Source organism: Muscardinus avellanarius (genome assembly GCF_963383645.1).
Source record: "Muscardinus avellanarius genome assembly, chromosome: 1".
NCBI lineage: Eukaryota > Metazoa > Chordata > Mammalia > Rodentia > Gliridae > Muscardinus > Muscardinus avellanarius.
The window spans coordinates 165,283,295-165,305,217 of record NC_137786.1 but is presented as its reverse complement, the minus strand read 5'-3'; the positions used below and the strand labels follow the sequence as shown (position 1 = coordinate 165,305,217).

The 21,923-nt window shown below is 40.6% G+C and overlaps 1 protein-coding gene across 1 annotated transcript in view; it reads left to right on the top strand.

The window, feature by feature from the left end:
• The window catches only part of CCDC81 (coiled-coil domain containing 81), a gene marked incomplete at both ends in the record, with an annotated part of 53,528 nt that overhangs the window by 17,892 nt on the left and 13,713 nt on the right, over window positions 1-21,923 (top strand). Inside the window, 7 exons of the mRNA XM_080700939.1 lie at window positions 825-904; window positions 3,668-3,789; window positions 6,112-6,235; window positions 16,406-16,499; window positions 17,136-17,282; window positions 18,361-18,465; window positions 21,524-21,696. Coding sequence (XP_080557065.1) covers window positions 825-904; window positions 3,668-3,789; window positions 6,112-6,235; window positions 16,406-16,499; window positions 17,136-17,282; window positions 18,361-18,465; window positions 21,524-21,696 — 845 coding nt within the window. The remainder of the gene's footprint in view (window positions 1-824; window positions 905-3,667; window positions 3,790-6,111; window positions 6,236-16,405; window positions 16,500-17,135; window positions 17,283-18,360; window positions 18,466-21,523; window positions 21,697-21,923) is intronic.

The following is a 21,923-nucleotide window of genomic DNA, read 5'->3' as shown; positions in this document are numbered from 1 at the left end:
GAAGGCCTCACTAAGTAGCTGAGGCTGTCCGCGAACCGTGATCCTCCAGGTCTCAGCCTCCCGAATGCTGGGATTACAAGCGTGCGCCACCACGCCCGGCTAAGCATGGCTGGCTTTGAACCTGCGCGATCCTCCTGCCTCTGCCTCCTAAGCGCGGGGATTACAAGCGGGCACCACCACGCCAGGCTTTTGGGGAATTTTCTGAAAAGTCTTTTGTAGGTTACAAAATTTATTAAAAATAATAATTTTTATATTTTATACTGATAATATGATAATGACATGACTATTATATAATGTCATAACAACCATAGCTATCTGTTGAGTGTTTGGTATGTGCTCATTTACACTGAGCACTTCATAAAAATCCTGTGAATTAGACCCTATGATTATTCTTACAAACCCAGTACCTATGGTAGCACTGTGGGGTTTAAACATGAGCCCACTTGACTCCAAAGCCTTTTCTTGACTGCCTGGTTTTAGAATCATTTGGGTCAAGAGTGGAATCAGACAGCTTGCTCATTTCTCTGATAGTTTCTGGAAGTCTGCTCTTCTCCTAAAGATGTCTAAAAGGAGCTGATAACTCTCAAGGCGATTCTCAAAGAGGAGGTGGTTTGAGAAGAGGTAACATCAGTGGCATTGCTGTGCAAGTACTCAGGGTGACTACTTTGATAAACGAGATCATTTCTCACTGTATTTTTTTAAAGCTCTGGGCTTAAAACAATAGTAAGGAGTGTCGTGGCAGGCTGGCCTGGAGATAGCCTGTAGTTCTGATTTGCCTGTCTTGGATCAAAGCCCAGGTATAACCATCTTTCTCTCTCCTCCAGAGACCTGGCACTATGGACTCAGTGTTGTCGAGTAGAGAGGGCTTTCGGAAGCGGCCTAGCAGCGTGCTTGCATTTCCACGGTGAGCACGTTGTGGATTTTCCAGGCACCAGCTCTTTCTATTCATCTGATTGGGAAGTGTTTCTCAAGCTGTTACAGCCCATGCTCCTTTCTGGTACATTCCCTGTCTCTCTGTATCTCTCTGTATCTCTCTGTATCTCTCTCTCTCTCTCTCTCTCTCTCTCTCTCTCTCTCTCTCTCTCTCTCTCTCTCTCTCTCTTGGTGGTACTGGGGTTCCTGGAAAACCTTTTACCTCCGGGCTACACTTCCAGACCTATTTTTATTTTTTGGAAACAGGATCTCTTATGCCAGTGCGGCTGGCTTTGAACCTGCGTGATCCTCCTGTCTCTGCCTCCCAAGCGCGGGGATCACAAGCGTGCACCACCACGCCCGGCCTCTGTATCTCTCTTGATGCGTGAGCAAAGACGAGCTTCATGCATTCACTTTTGTAGTTGAGTTACATAACAATAAACCTTTAAAATCTTTTTTTTTTTTTTGTACTGAGATTGGAACCCAGGGGCTTTCTACCTCTGGGCTACACTCCCAATCCTATTGTTATATTTAGTTTGGAAACAGTATCTCACTAAATTACTGAGAGCCACACTAAATAGCTGAGGCTGGCTTTGAATCTGTGAGAGCCTCCTGTCTCAGCCTTCCAAGCGTGCACCACCACGCCTGGCTTAGAATATTCTTTTTATAAACTTTCTTGATTCCCTGGACATGCTCATCCTACCTCCTACCAATCTCGGTCCCTGTCATAATAGCAAAGCTCTTCTTACCTCTGGGCTTTCCTCTATTTTTTTTTTCTTCCTCCTCCCTGGCTTCTTTCTCTTCCTGCAGTTTAGCCCACCTCTCATCTGAGCTTGTTCTTACCACTCCATGGGTTAAAAAGCTAAGGTAAAACAGGGAACAGATTTGCCCTAAGAGTAATGTTAGTAATACTGAAGGCTGCTGCTGATAATGTTTAAAATAATGATGCTGATAATCATAATGATAGTAATAATGAGAGCTATAACAGAGCACCTACTAGATGCCAATTCCTGTTAAGCACTTTCTCAGTATGACTGTATTTGATCTTTACTACACCTATACATGATATGTGCTATGATTTTTTTCTATTTTTATAGGTATTCAAAATTAATTTTAATTTTTCAAAAGGCCAAAGCAACATGGTGCATTATTAAGAACTCAGGGATAGGAGTCAGGAGGCTTGAGTTTTATATCCAGTGTGGCTATCGCCTCATTCCTTGTGTGCTCTGTTTTATTCTTTGGTCGTGGGGATTGAACCCAGAGGCATTCTACCTCCAAGCTACACCCCCAGCTCTTTTCATTTTGAAACAGGATCTTGTTAAGGAGTGCCTTGCTATGTTTCTGAGACTGGTCTTGAACCCACTAACCTCCTGTCTCAGCCTCACAGTACTGGGATTACAGGTATGCACCACCTTGCCTGGCTCATTGTGTGCTCTTAATTATGTTTTTAATTTGAATTACCATGCCAATTTCCACGGTGAATTTCAGTTGGAGGAAATTTGGAGAATAATAGCCAGTTTGCCTAGTCTTTTCTCATATTTTCTGAGTCTGTGACACCCCTTGTGTTTGTTGGTTTGAACAATCTGAGGAGCTCCTGTTGAGCTGTGTGACACATACCTCAGAAAAATCACAGCGAAAGACAGAATAACCCTGGGGAACTAGGCAGTCCATCCCCTTCATCTTACAGATGACTGTACAACTAACAAATGACCAAGCTAGAAATAAACAGCTCCTGATTGTCCCGCTCTTCTTTCCATTTTTCATATTGCAATGAAAATAAACCAATAGATTCAAAATAATTTTATTTTGATTTTTTTGGAAGACAAATTTCAGTGTCCCCTCTGCCATGTTTGGCTTAAGCACTCTAATGGGGAAATAATTGCAGTGGGTCAAACAACAGAGATTGGGGGCTCCTATAAATTAGAGTGTCTAGAAATGAACATGAGGATTCACATACTCAAAACAATTGTTGGTGTTGATTTATGTGAAGTTTGGTCCCTGAATTTACTTAGAGGTTCCACTCACAATGTTAATTCTAGCCCTGGAATTAACATTGTTTGAGACCAAACAAAACCTACAACTACACACATCAAGCGAACACCACCTTTCTACACAGTGTACCTTTTCAGGCTCTTTACTTTTACCTGGGGAAAGGATGGGGAAGCAGAGAGGAGAAAGAAGGAGAGAAATGGTTATTTCAGGGCATACTCTGCCTGCGAGGCTATGATTTCTTGCCTTAAAGCAATTTAACAACTACTGCCTCACCCCTATAGCATCTGCTTATAGAACTAGAAAAGACAGAATAATTCAAGCTGAAACCCAAACCAAAATATTTTAAAATTATTTATTATTTATTATTTTGTATTTGTGCATTGTAGTCATACATCTTAATGGAATACAAGATGTTAGAGGCATACATGCACACATCACTTTAGCCCTTACCAATTCCCACTCCATTTTCTACCCCCTCCCTCCTTCTCATGTTTGCCAACATCTTAAGGCCTTCAAAGCAATTTCTTTATATACAAGCTGCTTTCGAGCCCACAGGAGAGAGGGGCAAGGTCTTGCTTGGCTCTCAGACTGAGCCTCAAAGAGAATCCATGATGCATTCAGCAGGTCCAAGCGCTCATCCCAGCGAGGGCAGTGGGCATTTCAAAAGCTCTAAGCAGGCTGTATCGCCCCCCCAGAACTGACAGTTCACACAGTTACTAATTCAGTTCCAGAGCCTTGGACACATATCCTGATTTGTTCCTAGGATTGAGCACAAAGAGATGGGGAACAAATCACCTATGGAGACAATTGCAGAAGAAGGCGAAGAGAAGAGACAAAGGAAGTCCAAGCTAAAAGACCAGCCAGACAAAAAAAGAGGCATCAGAGGTAGGCTGATGGTTTCCGGGTGTAACCTGTTACCCTTTACTGCCTGTGTGCCTAGCCTTATTGCTTAGCAATGTATGCCCAAAATGAAAAGTTAGATTCATGAATAGTCACTCTACTCTTTTCTCTAACATCATCTTATCCTGGAATCCTGTGTCTTACCTTAAGCTCTTTATGAGTCTTAGATCCTCTGACTTTCAGGCTCTTAGGCTGTCATCTTTTTGTATTTCTGTGAGAATCAAAAATCAAATGGTTACAGGGTTCAGGCAGGTAACAGAAATGCATAAGATGACAGAGAAACGTTTTTGCTTAAGTAGCATTTTTTTTAACTGAAAATAGAGGTAATTTTACATCTTTGATGTCTATAGAAGACACTGGTATTTTCTTATTGCTGCATGAGTTTAATATGGTGTAATAAGTTGCTTTAATTAAAGCATTTGAAGAAATCTGAGAACTCTGAAGACATTCAAGGGCCCTAGGGAGCCCCAGGGCTTGCCTGACCATGTTTTTAGGACTTCTCCTCTAGTAGATTGACCATGTTTTTAGGACTGCTCCTCCCCTAGTAGATTGTTGCTTTATGGAAATGTGACCCAAGTGTCATCAAATCTTCTGAGTTTTCAGGAAAGGCAGAGACCCTGACTTTGATGTGAATTTATTGATTGTTAAATGTTGAACAAAAAAGGTATTAAAAACAAAAATGCTTATTGGTTAAATAAAACATATCAATGGGTAAACATTGGCTTGTGGATATTAATTTTCAATGTGTGGCTTATAAAATCACATAGAAACATTTAGCCCAATATTTACATGACCTGATTTCTCTGGCCACTGTTCCCTACACAGATTCTTTCTGCAACTCTGTCTGTCTTTCTGTCTATCTATCTATCTATCTATCTATCTATCTATCATCTATCTACCTATGTATCTTTGTCTCTCTCTCTCTTTCCTTTTTTTTTTTTTTTTGTTGGGGATTGAGCCCAGGGACATTTTAATCTCTGAGCTATACCCCTAGCCCTATTTTATTTTTTATTTGAACAAAGTTGCAGAGGGCCTTAACTAAGTTGCTGAGGCTAGCCATGAACCTGCGATCCTCCTGTCCCAGCCTCCAGAGTAGGAGTAGTATTGCAAGCGCGCACCACCACACCTGGCTACTTTTATTCTTTTGTTCTTTCCCTTTCTCCAGCCTGGAATGTCCTTCCTTTTCTCAAGTTGATCTCAATCCTCCTCAGCTGTGACACCCTTTTCCCATCTCACTTCCTCCAGGAAATACTCTATTATCACTGATTCTAAAGCGGTGTCTCTCTTGTCTGCACATGTGAGACCCTTATAAAACGCTTCATTTGCTTGTAATTTAGATGTTTGCCATCACTGTCATTCATTGCTATTTGCACAATGTATTTAAAGCACTCAGTGTGGGAGCTCTCATTTCCTTTATATCTTTTTTTTAAAAAATTACTACACTTTTTGTCATGCTGGAGATGGGACCCAGGCGGCATTCTACCTCCAAGCTACACCCCCAGGCCGATTTTATTCTTTTATTTTAAAACAAGGTCTCACTAAGTTGCAGAGAACCTCACAAAGTTGCTGCGGCTGGCTGTAAACCTGAAATCTCCTGTCTCAGTCTCCCAAGTACTGGGATTACAAGCATGTACCACCATGCTTGGCTTTTTATTTTATTTTATTTTTTTACAACTGTACCTATTGAGATATATTTAAGAGCAAAGACTTGTCTCTTTGTATCATCTACATGCCCAGCACAGTCCTCTCTTTGCACATATACAATAGAAACATTTTTAAAATGCCATCAAAAAGCTAGGCATGGTGGTGCACACCTGTAACCCCAATACTTGGGAGGCTGAGACAGGAGGACCGAAGATTTAAGGTTAGCATTAGCAACTTAGCAAGTTTGAATGTAGTTTGGATGTAGAAGCCTCCTGGGTTCCATCCCACTACTAATTATATAAATAAATAGTCATAGGGCAAGGGATAATTATTTAAAGAGAATAGACCCTTTTCCCCCTTTTGCTACTAATTTGAACCTCAGTGTATATTATCTGCAAGCTACAATGTCAACCCATTTATTTTTTTATTTTGAAACAGGGTCTCACTAAATTTCTGAGGCTGGCCTCAAGCCTGTGATCTTCCTGTCTCAGCCTCTCAAGTACTGGGGGTACAGTAGTGCACTTGGCTAAGAGAGTATATCTTATGTGAAAATTTACCTTGGTGAAAAACTATCAGAGCTTATCTGTAAGTACATGCTACCCAATGAGTAGTTTGAAAGTTGAAAGAAAACTTGCTTCCATTCATTTTGTCTTCATTCTACAGAAATCTCATCGCCCAAGAAAATGCGAGATAAGCAATCTGCCCCGGTGGCCAAAGTCTCAAGCGCCAACATGCCGGGCAAGGTCGAGCGAAGTGGGAGCGGTGGGAAGAACGTGGTCCCTGACAGGTGCTACATTCACCCTTTCCTCTGTTGTGCTTTACCAAACATAATTTTGAGGTATTTCTTGATGCAAGAAATTTTGATAGTTGTTCATCTTTTCATTTATCCAGGATTAATGAGAACATTCCTGCTATAAAGCGATGGGTATAAGGAGATGAAGGCTGACAATCTAGCAAAAAAGCCAGACAGATAGAGAATGATAAAATGCTGTCCAGTGAGACAGATACTGCAATAGAGGCAGAAACAAAAAGCACAGAGGGAACATCCCGCTCTCCAGTAGATCTGGGAGACCGCTTCCCTGTTTTTCTTGAGTGCTTAGATATAACGGTGTGACACACTTTTGCCTTTACATTATATGAAAATTGAGTTCGTCAAACAGGTCCGGCACTCTGTTATCTCTACACAATCTTTGAAGGAATGAATATATTACAGTTTATCGTGGTCATTTCTTCTTGTGGTGTTCTATCAAAAGATTTTCATTTTACCCTTCTCTCTTTGATTATGATATTTTTTGAGACTGCAAATCAGTCAGCTATACTCAAATATTTATTGAGCACCTACGAACCCTAACTCTCCCTCCCTCCCTCGCTCTCTTTTTTTCTTTTTTTTAATAAATTTTATTTTTTATTTTATTTATTTTATTTTTTATTTTTTTAACAATTTTTTTATTGAACATAAATAGTATACATTTAAACTATATTTGGTGCCCTCTTCCCCCCGCCCCCGTTTTCCCTTCCCCCCTCCCACCAATGGTTGTCCAGGTTAAACATGTCTTATTCATAATTTTACACATGTTCAGGTGTTGTGGAGGGCCTCATTAAGTAGCTGAGACTAGTTGCAAACCTGCGATCCTCCTGTCTCAGCCTTCCAATACTAGGATTAGAAGCATGCACCACCAAGCCTATTTAACCATTTTAGACTTATGCACACTCTCTGTGAAATAAGTGGGCACACGCTTATAATCCTAGCATTTGGGAGGCTGAGACAGGAGGATTGAGGTTCACAGACAGCCTCAGCTACTTAGTGAGGCCCTTTATAACTCAGTAAGACCCTGTTTCAAAATGAAGAATAAAAAATAGGGCTAGGGTTGTAGCTTGAAGGTAGAATGCCTCTGGGTTCCAACACCAGTGCCACCAAAAAAAAAAAAAGTGGGCATAGAGTATATAGATTTTAACGGTCCTGTAAGTTCTAAAATAAATACACATTTATTTTGCACTCCAATTTCATATTGCATATTTATAGCAGTAACTCATAACCCTGTTATTTCTAAAGAAGCTTTAAAACCTTTCATGATTATTAAGGATTATTGCCAAAACTATGACTGCCTGCCATCCAATATTGTGATGTAGGTACTTTATCTAGCAGGTTGAAAATGTAGAGCTGACCTAGAACATCTGGAAAGATATTTATAGCTGACAAGAGGAAAACTGGAACTAAAATTTGAGTCCCTTTGCACTTGCTGGTCCTTACGAAAGTTTTTTTTTCTTTAATCTTTCTCATCTGTTTACTTGTATTGTCAAATTTTCTCTCTGAGAGCAGTTTTGGTGGTGAGTTTATCAGTCTGGCAATGTATTGGGAAGGTTGGAAAAGGCCATCTTTATGAGTAAACCTCTCAAGTCTGGCTCCAGCCTGCTCTCCCAACCCTTTCTATAACTTGCTCCCAAGCCTTCTAATACAATCACATTGACCTTGGTTGTTTCCTCGGGTCCTGTGCGTTCTCTGCTCTTATGTTTTACTAATGCTGCTCTCTCCCTGGGAACACTTCTCTTCATTCTCACTGCCAACATCTGTATGTCTAAATCCTCTCCATCCTTTAAGGCTTAGTGGGAAAGGATTGGAATGAATGTCTCCCTCTGCTGATCTCCAAAGATATTTTTTTGCATGTATTTGTCTTAGGCCATTTCGTGTTGTTAAGGCAAAATATGTGAGACTGGGTACTTTATAAAGGAAAGAGATTTATTTAGAGGTTTATTTAGCTTTTAGTTCTAGATATTCAAGATCAGGGGTCCAGCATCTTTTTGGTTACAGTGAGGGCCTCATGGTAGATGGTGTCACAATGGTGTGTGTGCACAAGAGGAGAGTGGCGCACGCGGAATAGGGATTCAGAAAAGTGCCCATCCTCCTGGAAACTAATCTAGTCCCCAGACTTCATTCACTCACAAGAGACAGCATTAATCCTTTTATGAGGGTGAAACCCCTATGTCCTAGTTACCTCCCACTACCTCCCCTCCTTAAAACTACCGTCACACCAGGACTAAGCTTTCAGCACATGAACTTGTGGGGGGACAAACCATATCTAAGTCATACCACTACCTTTTATATAGTCCTCAGAATTGTCGAGTGGTTAGGGACAGAAGACCTGCCTGCAGCCATACCAACTGAGCTCAGATCCCTAGAGCTCAATAGCTTTATAATTTTATGCAAGTTTAAAATGGGCCTGATAGAAGTATCTTTTAGTATTTTTTGTTATATTTAAATGAAACAATAAATGTGAGACACTTAGAATAGTTCCCATAGTGAATGTTTACTATATGACTCTTAATTTATTTGACAGACATAACATTCCTGTCTTATGGTCCTTCCTAGACTCTACATTACCTTGAGACAGGATTTATGCTTCTTCTTCTTTTTCTGGGGGGAGGGTGCTGGGGATGAACCCAGGGGCATTCTTTCCCAAGCCACACACCCTCATCCTTTAGTTTTTATTTTGAAACAGGGTCCTAACAAGTTGCTGAGGGTCTTGGAAAATTGCAGAGACTGGTCTTGAACCTATGATCCTCCTGTCTCAGTCTCCCAAGTACTGGGATTACAAGTATGTGCCACCACACCCGGCTGCTTCTTCATTTTTTTTTTTTTTTTAGCCCCTTTTGGGCCTAGAACATAGCACACAAAACTTGTTATCTAACAAATTTTAGAAAACTTAAGTCCAAGTTCTCTCCCTCTCTTAACTTTCAATATTCATAAGGTGACTTTAACTATGAAATAAGCGTTCATGAGCTGGGCATGGTGGCACATGCTTGCAATCCCAGCATTTGGGAGGATCACGAGGTTCGAGGACAGCCTCAGCTACTTAGTGAGGCCCTTTGCAACGCAGTAAGACCTTGTGTCAAAATAAAGAATAAAAAATGGGGCTGGGTTTTTAGAGTAGAATGCTCTAGGTTCCATCCCCAGTGCCTCAAAAAAGAAAAAATAAAAAAAGAGTTCATGAATTAAAGCAGATTGTCAGCTGGATGTGCGGGTGCACGCTTGTAATCCTAGCATTTGGGAGGCTGAGACTGAGGATCGCGGTTCGCGGACAGCCTCAGCTACTTAGTGAGGCCCTCCACAACTCAGTGAGACCCGGTTTCAAAATAAAGAATAAAAAATAGGGCAGGAGGTATAGCTCAGAGGTAAAATGCCTCTGGGTTCCATCCTCAGACCCGCAAAAAAAAAAAAAAAAGCAGATTGTCATAACTAAATGTCAAATTGGAATTAGACCAAATGGTCTATAATTAGTTGATGCTCCAGTCCAGGACTCTGGACTCTTGGTCCGAGGGCTGCTCCACAGTTCCAAGCTGCTAGACTATATTGCCTTTGCTTCCCACATCTATGGGTCAGCCTGAATCCGACTGGCCACGCACAATGATGACCATTGCTCAGTTCACTCTGCAGGAAGCCTCACCCATGATCCAGGGCCAAATTGGTGAACAAACATGTACTAGTGGAAAACATTTTGTGTCAGCCCTACAGGACAAAGTTCAGTTGTAGTCAAGTTTTCAGGTCAATTCAGATCTATTTCTGAAATGTTTTCCACAGATATTTCTTATAGCTTTGCAGAGATACTTCTTTGGTCTGTGTTCATGGATTTATGCCAAATAGCAGTTTACCCAATACTGTGATTCGTTTATTTGTTTTCTATACACTGTTTGACTTTTCCCATATTTGGCCTTGGCTGAGGACTCTCAGCATGGGCCTTACATGGCTAGTCAGAGTTGTTAGTTTTTCTTTAATCTTTTTTTTAATTAATTAATTAATTTTTTTAACAATTTTTTATTGAACATAAGTAGTATACATTTACACTATATTTGGTGCCCTCTCCCCCCCCCCCGCCCCCGTTTTCTCTCCCCCCCCACCAATGGTTGTCCAGGTTAACCATGTCTTATTCATAATTTTACACATGTTCAGGTGTAGACCCTCATTAATCAAGATCGGCCTTTCTCCTCTCCTATCTTTCCATTAAAACTTAGCTAGTATTTCCCCTCTAATATCTGGGGTCCTACTGGTATCCTTTGTGTTTTCTAGTTTGGGCATATTAGAGGAAACATGTGTATCTTCTCCTTCTGTGCTTGGCTGATCTCACTTAACATGATGCTCTCCAGGGCTTTCCATCTTCTTGCAAATGATATAATTTTGTTCTTCTTTATGGCTGAATAGAATTCCATTGTGTGTATTTCCCACAGTTTTGCTATCCATTCATCTGTTGATGGTGATCTGGGTTGGTTCCATATTTTGGCTATTACAAATTGTGCTGCTATGAACATAGGTATGCATATGTTGTTGTATTTCTCTGAATTCAACCCCTTTGGAAAGATACCTAGGAGTGGTATAGCTGGATCATATGGTGGATCTATTCCCAACTTTCTCAGGAATCTCCACACAGATCTCCATAGTGGCTGAACTAGTTTGCACTCCCACCAACAGTGTAAAAGAGTTCCTCTTTCCCCACATCCTCGCCAGCATTTGTTGTTGTTTGATTTCTTTATGCTTGCCACTCTGACTGGGGTTAGATGGAATCTCAGTGTAGTTTTGATTTGCATCTCCCTGATGGCCAGTGATGAAGAACATCTTTTCATGTATCTATTAGCCCTTTGTATCTCTTCTTTTGTGAAGTGTCTATTTAGTTCATTTGCCCATTTCTTGATTGGGTTGTTTGTTTTGCTAGTGTAGAGCCTTTTGAGCTCTTTGTATATTCTGGATATTAGCCCCCTATCAGAATGGTGGCTGGTAAAGATCCTTTCCCATTCTGTAGGCTTCCTCTTTAGGTTATTGATAGTTTCCTTTGATGAGAAGAAACTTTTTAGTTTGATGTTATCCCACTTGTTTATTCTTGCTTTAATTTCCTGAGCTTTGGAGGTTTTGTTGAGAAAGTTACTGCCTGTGCCAATATGTTGTAGTGTTGAACCTATGTTCTCCTCAACTAACTTCATAGTCTCAGGTCTAATTTCTAAGTCTTTGATCCATCTTGAGTTGATTCCTGTGTTTGGTGAGATATAGGGGTTTAGATTCATCTTTTTACAAATGGTTAGCCAGTTCTCCCAGCACCACTTGTTGAAAAGGCTGTCTTTTCTCCAGCGTATGTGTTTGGCCCCTTTGTCAAAGATTAATTGACTAAAGATGTGTGGGTTTGTTTCTGTATCTTCTATTCTAATCCACTGGTCAGTATATCTGTTTTTGTGCCAGTACCATGCTGTTTTTACTACTATTGCTCTATAGTATAGTTTGAAGTCTGGGATTGTAATGCCTCCTGCGTCTTTCTTATTATTGAGAATTGCTTTGGCTATTCTAGGTCTTTTCTTTCTCCATATGAAGTTCATGATTGATTTTTCTAGGTCTCTGAAGAATGTCACTGGTATTTTAATGGGAATTGCATTGAACCTATAGATCAGTTTTGGCAGAATGGCCATTTTGATGATATTTATTCTGCCTATCCATGAGCACGGGAGATCTTTCCATCTTCCAAGGTCTTCTTCAATTTCTTTCTTTAATGTTTTATAGTTTTTGTTGTAGAGGTCTTTTACATCTTGGGTTAGGTTTATTCCTAGGTATTTTATTGGTTTTGAGGTTATAGTGAATGGAATTGTTGTTTTTGTTTCTTTCATTGTGGATTCATTATTGGCATAAAGAAAAGCCACTGATTTCTTTAGGTTGATTTTGTAACCTGCGACTTTGCTGAATTTGTCAATCAGTTCCAGAAGTCTTTTGGTTGAGTGCTTTGGGTCTTTCAGATAAAGGATCATGTCATCTGCAAATAAGGATAATTTTAATTCCTCTCTTCCTATGTGAATTCCTTTGATTTCCTTCTCTTGTCTGATTGCTGCAGCGAGAGTCTCAAAGACTATATTGAAAAGGAGTGGTGATAGTGGGCATCCTTGTCTTGTTCCTGACTGTAGCGGAAATTCTTGCAGTTTTTCCCCATTCAATATAATGTTGGCTTTGGGTTTGTAGTATATTGCCTTAATGATGTTGAAGTACTTTCCTTCTATCCCAATTTTTTGCAGTGTTTTTAACATAAATGGGTGTTGGATTTTGTCGAATGCTTTTTCAGCATCTATTGCTATGATGATGTGGTTTTTGTTCTTGGTTCTATTTATGTGGTGAATAACATGTATTGATTTGCGTATGTTGAACCAGCCTTGTTTTTCTGGGATGAAACCAACTTGGTCGTGATGTATTATTCTCTTGATATATCTTTCTTTCTCTTTCTCTTTCTTTCTTTCTTTCTTTCTTTCTTTCTTTCTTTCTTTCTTTCTTTCTTTCTTTCCTTCCTTCCTTCCTTCCTTCCTTCCTTCCTTCTCTTTCTTTCTCTCTCCTCTCTCTCTCTTTCATTTGTACTGTATTGAACCCAGAAGCATTTTACTTCCAAACTATATTCTTAGCCCTATTTTATTTTTTATTTTCTGTCCAGTTAACCAACTTCCCCCAAGTACTCAAACACTATAATAATAATAATAATAATAATAATAATAATAATAATTATTATTATTATTATTATTATTATTAGTGGCACTGGGGTTTCTGGAAACCCTTCTACCTTTGGGCTACACTCCCAGATCTATTTTTTTTCTAATACTTTTTATTTGGAAACAGGGTCTCTTAAGTCAGCGCAACTGGCTTTGAACCTGCACAATCCTGTTGTCTCGGCCTCCCAAGTGCAGGGATCACAAGCGTGTGCCACCACGCCTGGCTCAAATACTATTATTTGAGGATGTTCATGATTGCCTTTTAATTTTGAAAAGACATCATGTTAGATAAATTAAGAATAATTTAGAGACACATAATGTAGCACTACCAAGGAACAGGCTGGGAATGGTGGTTCATATCTCTGATCCTAGTGGTTTGGAGGCTGAGACAGGAAGGTTCAAGGTTGGCTGCAGCAACTTAATAAGACTCTCAATAACTAAGACCCTGTTTAAAAATAAAGAAATTGAAAAGGCTAGTATAGCTCAGAGGTTTGATCCCCAGTAAACACACACACACACACACACACACACACACACACACACACACACACACACTTGAATCCAGAGCTTAGAGGCATTCTTTCTCTGAGCTACACTTCTAGATCTTTTAAAAACAGTTTAAAACAAACAAACAAACAAACAAACAAACAAACAAACACAGGGTCAGCCAGGCATGGTGGTACATACTTCCAGTCCCGGCATTTGGGAGGCTGACACAGGAGGATTGTGGTTCGTAGACAGCCTCAATTACTTAGGCCCTTTGCAAACTCAGTGAGATCCTGTTTTAAATTGAAAGACTAAAAAGTAGGGCTGTGGGTGTAGCTCAGAAGTAGAATGCCCCTAGATTCCATCCCTAATACTGCAAAAAACAAAACAAAACAAAACAAAACCAAAAATAAACCAGGGTCTTGCTAGGTTGCTGAGGCTGGTCTTGAATCTTCAATCCTCCTGTCTCAGTTTTCTAAGTACTGGGATTATAGATGTGTGCTAACATGCCTAGCCCCTTTTTTGAGTTTTAAAAATGTCATGGTGGCGTACACTTATAATCCCAGTTCTTGGGAAGCTGAGACAGGAAGAGTACAGGTTTGAGGATAGCCTCGGCAACTTAGTGAGGCTCTTAGCAACTCAGTGAAACCCTGTTTCCATGTAAAAAATGAAATAGGACTGTAGGTATAGCCCGGAGGTAGAAAGCCTTTGAGTTCTACCCCCAGTACCACACACACAAAACGTATATCATGGATTTTATTTCTTATATAGCATATATTTGATTACTACACATAACGTATATTTATTTGCCTGCCCTTGCCAGTTCTTCTATTGTCTTGGAGAATTTATTTTTTTTTAATCTGTTGCTTCATTATCTTCATTTCCTTGGGTGTGAATAACTTCCTTTGTGGGTTCCATTGATAGGAGTACTCTTTTGGCTTTGGAGTTCGTTCTTTCTTTCTTCCTTTCTTTCTTCCTTTCTTTCTTTTCTCTCTCTCTCCCTCTTTCTTTCTTTCTTTCTTTCTTTCTTTCTTTCTTTCTTTCTTTCGTTCTTTCAACTTTTATGTTTATTGGTGCATTATAGTCTTACAGTCTCACATCATAATGTAGTAAATAGTGATAGTGACGTCCATGCACACAGCAGCTGTTGAGTTTTCCCCTGGCTCCCTCCCCACTCCCCTGCCCCATTCTGCATAGTGAGATTGGCATTCTCTAGTCTGTACTAAATATCCATGTAAATGTTTCCCTCCTTCCTTCTCCCTCCCCACGCTCCTAGACCACCTCCTTTGCTCCACGGGGTTGCTCTGGAATACTTAAATGCTTCACAATTGCTTTGAGAATCCCCCTTTGCGCCTTTGTTATGGGTTGTCCTGACCTTCAGGTTGGATAGCTACAAACCCTGTTCAAATATTTACATTAGTATTGAAAGCCCTTACCCTGGGCCACCTGGGTGACAGTAGAAACCACCTCCACACCTGGCATGGGCTCACATTCTGCTTTCTGATGAGGCTCTGGAGCCTGTGTAAGTGAAGAGAGCGTGAGACTGTGATTTCCACTCCTGACCAGGAGATAGTGGAAGGAAACGCGCTCCATGCCCGTGGCATAGAGAGGAAGCAAAAGCCCTGGCATTCCGTCCACGCCACCTTCAACATATACCCAGGTGCAGCCACTCCTTATCAGCGCCCCTGCTGCTGCCTCCTGGTCCCAGCCATGCGCTCTTTCTCTTGAGTTATGAGAACAGTCTCCTAAGGGTTCTCCCACACCTGCCATTGTTCCCATTCAAAAAGCAGATCAGTGTAAGTTAGATGATTTCATCCATCTCCTCCCCAGAACCCTCTAATAGCTTCCCTCTCTCACTCAGAGCAAATGCCAGAGTCCTTACCATGGCCTGCAAGGGCTTACCTGGTCTCTGACTCCTTTCCTAGCCTCTTCCATGACTCCCTCCCCTCCCCTCTAACCACACTGAGCACAGACACCTCCCACCTCAAGGACTTGGCACTCATTTGCTTGTTTGAATGTCTTTTGTTTCTGATATATACATTGTTTCTCTCTCACTTTTTTTCAAGTCAAGTGTCACCTTCTTGGTGAGACCCTCCCTAGGCATTCTGTTCATGATATAGCACATTTCTTTAGCACTGCATGGTATTTATCATTCAGGAATACTACAGAGTTCACTTACCTTGTTATTGGATGTCTATTCCCATAAAAATGTTAATTCCATCAGGACAAGAATGTGTGTGTGTGTGTGTGTGTGTGTGTGAGAGAGAGAGAGAGAGAGAGAGAGAGAGAGAGAGAGAGAGAGAGAAGAGAAGAGAAGAGAAGAGAAGAGAAGAGAAGAGAAGAGAGAAGAGAGAAGAGAGAAGAGAGAAGAGAGAAGAGAGAAGACTGGGAATTGAACTTGGGGCATTCTACCTCTGAGCTAAACCCCAGCCCTACTTATTTCATTTTTTATTAATATTTTAAATTTTGAAACAGGGTCTTACCAAGTTCCGAAGGACCTCAGTAAGTTGCTAAGGCTGGCCATGTACCTACGATCTTCCTGTCTCAGCCTCCCAAGTGCTAGGATTTCAGGCATGTACCACCACTCCTGGCTAGGACAGGAATTTCATGTGTGCTCACACACTTTTGTTTCTCACTCTCTTTCCTGTGTCTAGAGGGTGCGCATTTGGTAAACACTCAATACATTTTCTGTGTAATGAATAAATTTTATCCCCATTTCACAAGTTGGTGACTGAGATATTACAAGATGACACAGCTTGCCCAGTGTCAGTCACCTTGTAAGCAACAAAGCTGGGATTCACAGTCAGCTTTATCTGACACCAAGTGTAGGTTCTTAACCATAGTATATATAGCTGTTCTGGAGAAAACCATGGAGATACTTTATCTTCTGTTTATATATGCCTCTAAAACTAACATTGCTCTGGAGTCCAGACTGTATTGAGCATTAATTACTATTGCATTGTCTTTATAGCATACCCTCTCCAGAAGGTCCGACAAATGCCAGTGAACCGAAGCCCAGAACATCTCTAGCTCCCACTTGCCAGGATCATAATAAGGCAGGACAGGTAGAGTACCTTCAAATAAACAAAACCCAGAATCTTCCTCTAATTTTGTTTTTCCAGGACAGTTACAGGAATCTCTCTCTTTCTTAATTATATAATATATGTGGACAGCCCAAGTGCTTAGGACCCCGACCTGGACTGTTATAAATCTAGTCAAGATCTGTCAGTTAATAAAAATAGGATCTGGAAATCTTTCCTAATATCTGTTGCTATAAACACTTCTGATCAAGTGAGTGTTCAGTTTGTCTTTTTGATCATTTGTGGGTCTACTCCACAAACCCTACTTTGCTGATTGTCACAAATGCATTTTTTTTTTTTTTTTTTGGTGGTATAGAGGTTCCTGGAAACCCTTCTACCTCCGGGCTATACTCTCAGACCTATTTTATACTGTTTTTTTTTTTTTTAATTTGGAAACAGGGTCTCTTAAGCCAGCGAGGCTGCCTTCAAGCCTGCGCAATCATCCTGTCTCTGCCTCCCAAGCGCGGGGATTACAAACGTGTGCCAACATGCCTGGTCTAAATGCATTGTTTTATAAAGTGGGTTTCTTGACAAACCAGCCTTAGGAGGGCTTGTGAAGGGAATATGAATGTCAAAGGGTAAAATGCAAAAAGTAATGTGTTCTGCAATTTGGGATTGTAGGAAATGTGCTATGTGTGTCTGCAACGAGCTCAACGAAATTTGCCATACTACTACAATGAAGAGAGGAAGAGGAAAGAGATAGAAGATGAGAGACTCATACAGCAGTATCAACTGCTGAAGGACCATGAAGCACTCTTCAAACAACAGGTGATCTAACTAACATCTTGAAATTGTTCTCTTAAATAGGACAGTGGCACGAAATTATCAAGCTCCATTTAAAATGTCCAGTTCTATTCCTGTACTGTTACATATCGACTATTTTATATAGGGCTAGACTAAAACAGATCACACCCAAGATCTCAATAATAATAAGCAACAGTGGAATGAACATTCATGTAATCAAATGTTTGCACGTATCACTGATTATTTTCCCTTTAGAAAGACTGAATTTTAAAGGTGGAATTGCTAGATTGATATTGATTTACTTTTATATCTTGATAAAATATAAATCTGGTCAAAGTTTTTATCTGTCATGCTCATGGCTTATCTCAGGAAAGCAAAGGCAGAATGGCATTTTTATATTTGCTCTGTCCAGATTTCTGTGCTCTCCTATAATTGACTCTACTGTCCTCTCCTACAATGGTGATAAAAACTTTCAATCCTTTTTTTTGGTATTGAGGCTTGAACTTAGGTGTGTTTCACCATTGAGCTACAACCCTAGACCTTTATTTTTTAAAAATTTGAAACAGAGTCTTGCTAAGTTGCTGATGCTAGCCTTGAACCTATAATCCTCCTGTCTCAGCCTCCCAAGTACTGAGATTACAGGCATGTACCCCCATGCTCAGCTTCATTTCTTCTTCAGATCCTTGTGGTGATGGTGCCTGAAGTCAAAGAATAAGAAATTTACTTTATTTTTTTGGTGGTACTGGGGTTCCTGGAAGCCCTTCTACCTCTGGGATACACTCCCAGACCTATTTTTTACTTTTTTATGTGCAAACAAGGTCTCTTAAGCCAGTGTGGCTGGCTTCGAACCTGCACCATCCTCCTGTCTCTGTCTCCCAAGCGCGGGGATTACAAGCGTGCGCCACCACGCCCAGCTTAAAGAATAAGAAATTTAAAACCTCCTCTAACCCACTTTCATACATTGATGAAGATGTCAGAAATGTATCATTGCCTCCAAAGAGGTTTCTGTCTTGGATGGGTTATGTTAATGTCATAGAATTTAAAAAATGTAAAGGCTCTATTTCAATATGTGATTAAGATTTTAAAAATTGTTTTGCAATAGATGAAAAGTCTGGCTGCTAGAGAACAGAATCAGAAAAATGCTGCTTATAATCTGGGAGTTGCTGATGCTATCAGGCATCACAAGAGTGAGAAACCTGAATATTACGTAAGACTCCTTTTACATTTTTATTTTTTGCTAATGTCTGTCCCACCTGTATTTGGGTCCACTCCCTGTTTTGCAGGTTATGCCTTTTTGTTAAGTGCACTGCTGGGGATTAGACTCAAGGCCTCACCACATGCCAGGCAAGTGCTCTGCCACTGAGCCAGCCCTTCAGCCTGCTCTGCCATTTTTAAGTGGCAGATTGAGAAATGGACTGTGTAGTTTGGAGCTTTTAGGGCAGGTGCTGTCCAGTGTCTGTCTCCACATCACCCACAGGCACAATGCAGCCCTGTTAGTCTGCTGCTCTTGTTAGTTGTCATCATTCTCAACAAGGACCTGGGACAGGTGGGGTGGGGGAAGCTTTTGAAAGTTCAGCACTATGATGGAAAGAGAACCAGCAGCATCAGCATCACCCAGTTCACCGGCAATGCAAAACCTAGGGTCCTACCCAGACTTCCATCGGAATAAGGCCCCCAGGTAATTGGTATGTGCATTAACGCTTAGAAGTCCAGCCTAGATGGAGGGGAAACACCTGCTTCACTGGTGGATTTAATGTTTTCCATCATTCTGTGCATACTTTTATTTCTGCTTTAATCTTTCTCTTTTTATACCACTCTCTAGGTAGTCTGACACTCTTGCACATAAATATATTTTCTTTATTCTCTCTCTCTCTCTCTCTCTGTATATATATATATATATATATATATATATATATATATATATATATATATATATATATATATATATATATTACTGGGAGTGGAACCCCAAGGGCTTTCTACCTCCAGGCTATACTCCCAGACCTATTTTATATTTTTATTTGGAAACAGGGTCTCACTAAGTTGCTGAGAGCCTCACTAAGTAGCTGAGTCTGGCTTCGAACCTGTGTGATCCTCCTGTCTCAGTCTCCCAAGCGCAGGGATTACAAGCGTGTGCCACCAGGCCCAGCAAAATGTATTTTCTTTATTCATCACAAAATATGTATTGAACTCCCTGGGGCCAGCCACTATGCTGGTAGCTAGCAATACAAGTTCCCTTTCCTGAAAAGGTCTCACTGTCGTCTGGATGACAGATACTCAGAGACAAGAGGGGGATATACTAACTGCTATGATACATCATTGAAAAGGTCGGTATGTAAGCAAAGAAGAGAGTCTCTTGGTCCAGCCCTGTGACCTGGGAAGACTTGCTGACATGTAAGAGTTAAGTAAAGAAGTGGACAGAGGAAGAACATTCCAGGCAGGGGCAGCAGGGTGGGCTGAGAGGGCCTGAGGCTATTTTGACACATAGGCATGGTTTCTCTTTCTCCTTGTATATAAGCTGCCTACTTTGTGGTCCTCTTTGATACAGCTATAGATATCTATAAAAGACCAGAACAGATCTTATGGTTCCATCCTTAACCTATTCTTCTCTGTCTCCCCATGTAGGTCAGTGGCATCACCAGCCAGCCTCTGGTGACATTGGCCTCAGATCTAGGAGTGATCTCTGGTTCCTCTCTCTCTGTCCCCCTCTAGAGCCATCTGCAAGCCCAGATGCCTTCACCTCCCAAAGGTGTCCAGTATCTGTTGAAGACTCTTCATTTTTAATGCTACCACTTTGGTTCAAGACATAAGGCTCAGCTTCTGAAAAACTTCCCTCACCAGGCTTGCTGCTTGGACTTTTGCTCTGCTACAATCTCTTCTCCATACAGCCATCAAATGATGTTAAAATTCTTAGCAAAACATACCATTCTGCAGTTTAATCCCTGTAACGGCATCCTACTGAACTAGAATGAAGCCTAAACTCCTTGTTTTGTTCCATAAAACCCTACCTTGTCCTGCTTTCTTCTCTGAGCTCATCAACTTCTAATTCTTGCTTACTATACCTCAGCCACAGAGCCCCCCTTTCTGCTCATCAAACATGACCTACTTGTTCCCATCCAGCATCTTTACATTTGTTGCTGTTTCTTTTTATTTTTGGTGGTGGTGGTACTGGGCATTGAATCCAGTAGCATTCTACCTCAAAGATATATCACCAGCCCTTTTTTATTTTGAAACAGGGTCTTACTAGGTTGTTGAGAGTCTCACTAAGTTGCTGAGGCTGGTTGTGAATCTGTAAACCTCCTTTCTCAGTCTCCCAAGTGCTGAGATTACATGCATGCACCACCATGCCTGGGTGCTGCTGCTCCTTCATGGGACACACATCCCTCTGGTATTTTCAGCAGAGGTGATTTAGTCCTTTGTACAGAAAGCCTTCCCTAACAATCAACTGATTTAATCCTATTCCCACCCAGTCATTTGAGAGGGTAAGGGCTTCATAGCACTTATCAGTGCCTTAAATGACCAGATGTACTGTTTACTTGTTCTTTGTCTCCTCCACCAGAATGCAGGCTGGAGGAGTGTGAGGATTTTTAATTTCAGTCATTGTCAGAACACCAATATCTAGGATGGCCAGGCTCACAGTTCTCTCTCCACCTTCTCTGTGTCCTTACTGATGTTTTGGCAGGCACTCAGAATCCTTTCTTCTTTCCATCTAGATATTGCCAATACCAGCCTAGGACTTACTCCACAGAACCTTTTTATCTGTGTCTCAGAAATGTTTTCTCTCTTAGCTTGGCTTAGTTCAATTTCATCCTTGAACGTGCTTGTGTTATCCTGTGGGTTATCTTGATACTAACTGGTCAATGTATGGAGGTCTGGGCAAATGTTAGAAGTTAAAGATTTTCTGTAGCCCAAAGGTAGAAAGCCTCTGGGTTCCATTCCCAGTACCACAAAAAAAAAAAAAAAAAAAAAAAAAATTACCAATAAAGTAAGTGGAGCCCTGAGGGGAAGTGTTGTCTCTGGCCAAAGTACTCCCCCACTCTTAGATATTCTTTCATAACTATTATTCTTTTGGTAATGATTCTTTTAACTTTCCACACAAATTGCTCCAGTGATGTAAGATCAGGACTGTGAGAGAAACTGAGTCCGTGTAAAATAAATTTTCTAGAAAAAAAAAAAAGATTTTCTGATGGATTTTAATCTTCTGAATAATTAACTTTATTCTGGGGGATTCCAGCATAAATGAATTGCATCTCTTTTTATTCTAGAAATCCTTCCTATTTGATAAACGACCACTTAGTTCTGAGATCAATGCCCTTAAGCAAGAGGAATATTCCCAAAGCCTTTTGAAGCAAATGGCTAGCAGACGGGAAAAAGAAATAAAACACAGACAAAACAAAGAGTTAATGGACCGCCTGGAACAAGTGCAGCTCACAGAGGAGTGAGTTTATCTAGACATGTGCTAAGCAATGGAGGCAGTTTTTTTTGTGTGAAGTTTTTATGTGAGATTGAGTCAGTTTTGATAGTTTTCTTAGCACTACTATAACCACTCAAACTAATGCAGTTAGCAGCCTACCAAAACATAACTTTTCATCAGAAAAATAAAAAACTCACCATCATTATAATAATGGTTGTCAATCTATAATTATCATAATTACAGAGTATCAT